The sequence below is a fragment of the Coregonus clupeaformis genome, chromosome 33 (genome assembly GCF_020615455.1).
Source record: "Coregonus clupeaformis isolate EN_2021a chromosome 33, ASM2061545v1, whole genome shotgun sequence".
Classification (NCBI taxonomy): Eukaryota; Metazoa; Chordata; class Actinopteri; order Salmoniformes; family Salmonidae; genus Coregonus; species Coregonus clupeaformis.
In genome coordinates this window covers 10774591-10781754 of record NC_059224.1, presented here as the reverse complement: position 1 = coordinate 10781754, position 7164 = coordinate 10774591, and the positions used below count along the sequence as shown (strand labels likewise).

General features: G+C 40.2%; 1 protein-coding gene across 1 annotated transcript; it reads right to left on the bottom strand.

Moving 5' to 3' along the window:
• Positions 1-295: 295 nt before the first annotated feature.
• LOC121548666 lies at positions 296-5797 on the bottom strand. Its single transcript, XM_041860186.1, has 5 exons — positions 5737-5797; positions 5147-5461; positions 4703-5032; positions 1044-1175; positions 296-711 (listed from the first exon to the last, which is right to left on the bottom strand). The coding sequence occupies exons 1-5, from the start codon at positions 5795-5797 to the stop codon at positions 671-673; spliced, it is 879 nt and encodes a 292-aa protein (XP_041716120.1). The 3' UTR covers positions 296-670.
• Positions 5798-7164: the final 1367 nt, after the last annotated feature.

Sequence of the window (7164 nt, the reverse complement as noted above, 5' to 3'; positions counted from 1 at the left end):
TCACATTTGAGTTTGTCATATAAAGTCAGAGTAGGTCTACAGAAAAACCTCTGACAGTCAGATGCTTTATCTAGGAGGACTGACGTAGCCTACCTACCTGCGCTGCTGACTAGAAGAAGGTTGTAAATAAAATAAGGTCATTGCATTCATGCTTTACCATATATTGTGGAAGTGTATAGTAAAAAAAACACACCTGTACTGTACTGACAATGAGTTAGATATATTTAATTTGTATTAGTTTATTTAAAAACAGTTTCAGAAATTCATTAAAATTTTATAAAAGACATTGTGCTCATTAAAAAATTGGATTAGGGAAAAAAAATATTGATAAAGTAAATTAGAATTTCTCTATGCTGACTTCATTCACAATGGACAGAAAATAAAAAACAAACGTATCATTCACACATCAGCCATGCTTTGCTTAATTGATGTCTGCACCCCTACTGCATGCAATAAACATAAATAAACAAAAAGACGTGTAAAATAGATACTAAAGATACAAAAATATTAGAATACAACTATTAATACATCTTCCAACACACTCTACTCTATCATAGATGAACATCAGCTTTAGAAAACATGTATAATATCCTCAGTTACTAAATCAATAAAGCTACAGACAGTTTGAAAGTCTTAGTCCAGCACAGGAAGAAGAGTGAGGAACAAGGGGTCATTCCTCCAGGACCTGAAGCTCAATACCAGAGGCTTCTTCTATACAGAGAACAAAACAACAACACACACATCAGACAACATGTCTCACCATTCATTCTATAGCAGACTGTAAAGATGAAATAGTTAATAGGGGATTAGATGGACAAGATGATTATGTCAAAGGACTATTTATAACCTGATACCATTTCTGTTCACACATCTGAAGATCAGAATATGTGAATGTAATTTGTTGTATGCTCCATATGTTCTATGGATTGATGGAACCATTCATAATGTTTAGGTCTATCCAGTCTTTTCAGATCTGTGAACACTGATGTTGTGGGAGGAGTTAAGAACCTAAATGGAACTGGACCAATGCCTGTGACTCTCACCTGCTTGTGGGTGCAGAGCCTTGGGTGGGAGGTTCCTCCTTGTTGTGTGAATAGTGACTATGGCAGCCATGACGGTCAGAGTCACAAAGAGCATGATGCGACTGATGGGCAACTTAACAGCATTACTGGTACCTGGACAATGAGACAGACAGTGATTAAAAACAGACAATCATTTAGATTGATTTATATGAAAGTAAAGTTTGTATCACACAACAGTCACTAGAGGATACTGAAGACCAATATCCATTAGCCAAACACCTCTACAACTTCACCTCTGTCTGATCACGAAAGATCTAGCTTAGCGTTTTCATTCGTGCCTAATGGATTACTTTGATTGTTCAGACCATCCACTAAATAACTTGGAGTCTTGTTTTTTCTAAGTTAAAAATAGAACATGAACATGAACCTGCATCCGTTTAGCCCCGGACAGGAGTCAATGAGACGAGATATGGAATGATGGCCACGGGAAACTAACATCCATCAAACCCCAGCCAAAAACAGTCACGCTATGTCTCAGTCCCCATAGTAACACCAAAGGCCACTGTTCCCACGGTATCTTTCTGTGTTGTTGTTGCAAAATCCTTTTTGAAGGTGTGAAATGACTAGCTATGTTCTTTTTAGGGTGAGGTAAGATGCTGTGGTCAAATTAAAAGACAACCCATTACCTATTTTTATCCGTCTCTGGTCAGCCTCAGAAAAACAGAAGTGCTCTGAGCTGAAAGAACCACTGAGAGAAGGACCAGTTGCAGGCATAGACATACTTACAGTGGGGGGAAAAAAGTATTTAGTCAGCCACCAATTGTGCAAGTTCTTCCACTTAAAAAGATGAGAGAGGCCTGTCATTTTCATCATAGGTACACGTCAACTATGACAGACAAATTGAGAAAAAAAGATCCAGAAAATCACATTGTAGGATTTTTTATGAATTTATTTGCAAATTATGGTGGAAAATAAGTATTTGGTCACCTACAAACAAGCAAGATTTCTGGCTCTCACAGACCTGTAACTTCTTCTTTAAGAGGCTCCTCTGTCCTCCACTCGTTACCTGTATTAATGGCACCTGTTTGAACTTGTTATCAGTATAAAATACATCTGTCCACAACCTCAAACAGTCACACTCCAAACTCCACTATGGCCAAGACCAAAGAGCTGTCAAAGGACACCAGAAACAAAATTGTAGACCTGCACCAGGCTGGGAAGACTGAATCTGCAATAGGTAAGCAGCTTGGTTTGAAGAAATCAACTGTGGGAGCAATTATTAGGAAATGGAAGACATACAAGACCACTGATAATATCCCTCGATCTGGGGCTCCACGCAAGATCTCACCCCGTGGGGTCAAAATGATCACAAGAACGGTGAGCAAAAATCCCAGAACCACACGGGGGGACCTAGTGAATGACCTGCAGAGAGCTGGGACCAAAGTAACAAAGCCTACCATCAGTAACACACTACGCCGCCAGGGACTCAAATCCTGCAGTGCCAGACGTGTCCCCCTGCTTAAGCCAGTACATGTCCAGGCCCGTCTGAAGTTTGCTAGAGTGCATTTGGATGATCCAGAAGAGGATTGGGAGAATGTCATATGGTCAGATGAAACCAAAATAGAACTTTTTGGTAAAAACTAAACTCGACGTGTTTGGAGGACAAAGAATGCTGAGTTGCATCCAAAGAACACCATACCTACTGTGAAGCATGGGGGTGGAAACATCATGCTTTGGGGCTGTTTTTCTGCAAAGGGACCAGGACGACTGATCCGTGTAAAGGAAAGAAGGAATAGGGCCATGTATCGTGAGATTTTGAGTGAAAACCTCCTTCCATCAGCAAGGGCATTGAAGATGAAACGTGGCTGGGTCTTTCAGCATGACAATGATCCCAAACACACCACCCGGGCAACGAAAGAGTGGCTTCGTAAGAAGCATTTCAAGGTCCTGGAGTGGCCTAGCCAGTCTCCAGATCTCAACCCCATAGAAAATCTTTGGAGGGAGTTGAAAGTCCGTGTTGCCTAGCGACAGTCCCAAAACATCCCTGCTCTAGAGGAGATCTGCATGGAGGAATGGTCCAAAATACCAGCAACAGTGTGTGAAAACCTTGTGAAGACTTACAGAAAACGTTTGACCTGTGTCATTGCCAACAAAGGGTATATAACAAAGTTTTGAGAAACTTTTGTTATTGACCAAATACTTATTTTCAACCATAATTTGCAAATAAATTCATAAGAAATCCTACAATGTGATTTTCGGGAAAAAAAATTCTCATTTTGTCTGTCATAGTTGACGTGTACCTATGATGAAAATTACAGGCCTCTCTCATCTTTTTAAGTGGGAGAACTTGCACAATTGGTGGCTGACTAAATACTTTTTTCCCCCACTGTATTCAATGTACATCATTGGTTGCAGTTACATTCACCTCTGTCTGATCACTAAAGATCTAGCTTAGCGTTTTCATTCGAGCCTAATGGATTACTTTGATTGTTCAGACCATCCACTAAATAACTTTAAGATGGAGTAGTGGTATTTGGCATCATAGACCAGCAGAGTGTGAACCACAAAAACTTTAACATGAAAGTTAGCCTAGCAGTAGGTAGGTAGTCTAGGCAGGTAGCCTAGCAGTTAAGAGCGTGGGGCCAGTAAACAAAGGTTGCTGGTTTGAATCCCTGAGCCGACTAGCTGAAAATAGTTAAAAGTAAGGCACTTAACCCTAATTGCTCCTATAAGTCACTCTGGATAAGAGTGTCTTCTAAATGACTAAAAGGGAAGTTTAGTTGCATGCTCTGTGTATTGACCAAGGTAATACATCTGACTTTGGCCCAATGCTGTACCACTCATACAATGTACCAATCTGCTAAATCTTTCTCCACTCCAATCTGTAGAGAACTAGACAAGCAGTACTTCCTATAAATATGTTTAGGGCTGTTTTTACGCTACCAGATTAGACTACTGTGGAGTACTGGTGGTTGTCTTGACAGGAATCAGTTGTTCTATCAGAACTGTCTGAAAAACATGAAGTCAAGCATCTTGAGAGAGGCTAGAGGAGGCAGGGTTCATCACATTAGAAAAGGGGTGACTACAGTGAGCTAACATGAAGTCAGGAGTATCATTGTAGAAACATTGATGAAGGGACAAAGCGTGACAAGACAATAAAATGCAGATTCTCAATGATTGACTATGAAGAGTAAAGCCTTTCTGTGGGACTCCCGTCACAACTGCTACCACTAGAGAGTGCTATTCTATCTGAAAGACCAGCAATACCAGTACTGTGTCTGTCAGACATTGCAATACGTTTTTTTTTAATAAACTGAAAAAAGAAAAACTCTAACCATTGTGGGGGTTCCGTGGGGCACTGGCAGGAATCAAAGTACGGGTACTCTCTAAAAAAAAACACAAATGTACATTCTATAGAGAAACAGATCCTATTTCTCCAGTGTACAGTACGTTAGGGTGGTAGGGTGGTTAGGGTGATAGATGTAGCCTACTTATTGATGGAATATGGGATATCTATCAGTAAATTGTCTACCTGGGAATGTAACAGTGAAATCCAGGAAGGTCTCCACTTTTCCAGTCAGCTGACATCACATCATTTTATCAGGTGGTTAATAAGGCAGATGTAGTATTTACTACACAATATACATACACATGGGAGATATATAATATAGAATCCCTACCTGAGAACTTAAAGATGAAATCCAGGAAGATTTCCACTTTTCCAGTCAGCTGACACCTCCACTTCCTGTTGTTGTCCTCCCTCTGGAGTGTCATATTCAGAGTGATGTCACAGTGAGACAGCTGTGTGACCTTGTATCTTGAGTCTCCCTGCACATTAGTACCTGCCTCAATCAGCCCAGTATCTGCCTCATCCACCCCCTGCCAGCTCAGACTAACATCTTGGTTCATGCCTGGGGCACATCTGCCAGGTCCATTGTGGGTGTGCAGAGAGCACCTTAATGTTACTGGTCTATCAGGTTTTATATCTGTGACTGGTGAGGACGAGGACACTGAGAAAGAGAAAAAATCATACTTGCATAATCTTTCAGTATGTACTGCTCATGTTTAATATGACTATCAACACTACACTTTTGCACAGCTCTGATTTAAACAGTAATACTCACTAGTTAGAACAGACAGATGAACAGGAGCATCACCTCCATATTGTGGTCCACCCTCTGTAAGGAACTGTTGACAGATGTAGACTCCAGCATCCTCAGCTCTGACATCAATAACATGTAGAGAACAGTCAGACCCTAAACTCAGTCTGTCTGCTCTGTTGTTCAGTTCTTCCTTTTTCACCCTCCCAAGACGGACTTCTTCAATAGATCCATAGTTCCATATAGTTGAGGAGCAGTTTGGATAAATCACATTGTTACACGGCAGACTGACATTACCTCCAACAATGGAGTACAGAAAAAGAGTGTTTCCACTGACACCTGACAAGAGAATGGCATCAGATGATTATTCACTGGTAATACAGATTACATTATATTTCACAGAGTCACTTGAAATTCATCACAGGTGTACTTCTCTGAAGAATAGAGTAATATACTATTATACAATAGTGAAGATAAAGGTAGACAGAAACACAACAGAAATGTTAACATAACATCCGCAATATATTTTTCTCAGTTTGATGGTTTTCTGTTTTGAATGTGAGTGATGATCTCTTAATAAATAGTATTGTTATTCTCTCTCTCCTCTGTCTTACCTGTTAGCAGGTACAAAACTGTCACAAGCAGTCCCAAAAATGAATGATGGACATCAGCCATTGTCCTCTCTCTCTCTCTCTCCTTCTCTCTCTCTCTCCCCTCTGTCAGAGTGTCTCAGGACCATACGTTTCTCACCATACAGCAGTATCTCTATTCACCACTATAGCATCACTTCCTCAAAGTGGTCATGGTTTTTTCTCGGAGTCAGGGACAGGGAAATGGTCAACTGCAGTTTGACTGTTTGTGAGTACCAGAACAAATTCTAATCAAGTACAGACTAGTTTGCTTGTTTTGACAGCATAGTCTAGCTAACTAGATGATTCAGCTAGCCAACAATAGTGCTGATCAGATGATATAGCCCACCCCAGCACAGTGGTTCTAGCAAAGATACTTAGAAACAAACTAGGGAACTCCATTTCATCTGTGGTTCGAGCTTTCTAACCTTCAATGTGTGATGAGTGAGTGAACTATTGCAGAAAATAGAGAAGTTGGCTACAGGAGCAGTAGAGAAGTATGAATAGTACGTTTTTTTTCCCGTTCCTCTAATTCTGTGTACATCCTGCTTTTATCTAAATAGTTTACAGGATGGAAATAAGTGACATAGTCAACATGTCAACATGACATATCAGTGGAATCAAGTCTCTTGTCTCTCCAAGGACTTGGAAGGCATTCAGAGACGCTGCTGTCGCATCATTGGTACTTCCTACAACTCACTCCCAAGACCTTCAAAGTACTCCTGAACGATCACAAAAGCCCTCTGCAAAACTTTAACCCCTACACAGAGACAGTATTATCTGAGGAGTTCAAGGCTAAAAGAGCTCTCAAACTATGCAAATTACATTCTCCATCACTAAAGACATTTGATAAAAACCTCAAACCAACTATACATTGTAGAAATTCATAAACAAATATTGAAAGAATTTAATGAGACAACTAAAAGATGTGCAACATGAAAATATTGTCCCATTTAAACATTGTGTAATTTATTTGACGGTTCCTAAATAGCCCCAGAGATGATCTATCCAATATCAACCAAATTTTGCCACGGTCGCACACCAGCCAGCTGAAGCTAATTGGCGAAAGAAGTTGGCTAGCACTAGCTAACCTAGGTGACTTCAAGATGCAAGACCTGGTTAGACTGTTTCAAATTATCTAGAAAGGTGAGTGACTGTAACTGTGTACTGTTTTGAAAGAGTGAATGTACAAACACTTGCCACGTACGAACACACACACAAGAGACACCCACATTAAACCAACCCCCCAAGATAACTCTTGTTTGGCTTCAGTCATGGCTGCTGCATTTCTTAAACCCACTAGAGTCGATTCACCCGGGAAATCTATGTACCATTTATTTTTTACAATTTCAAGTTATATATTTGACCTGTTTGTGTAAGACATCACATTTTCTGTATGTTTCTGCATATGTA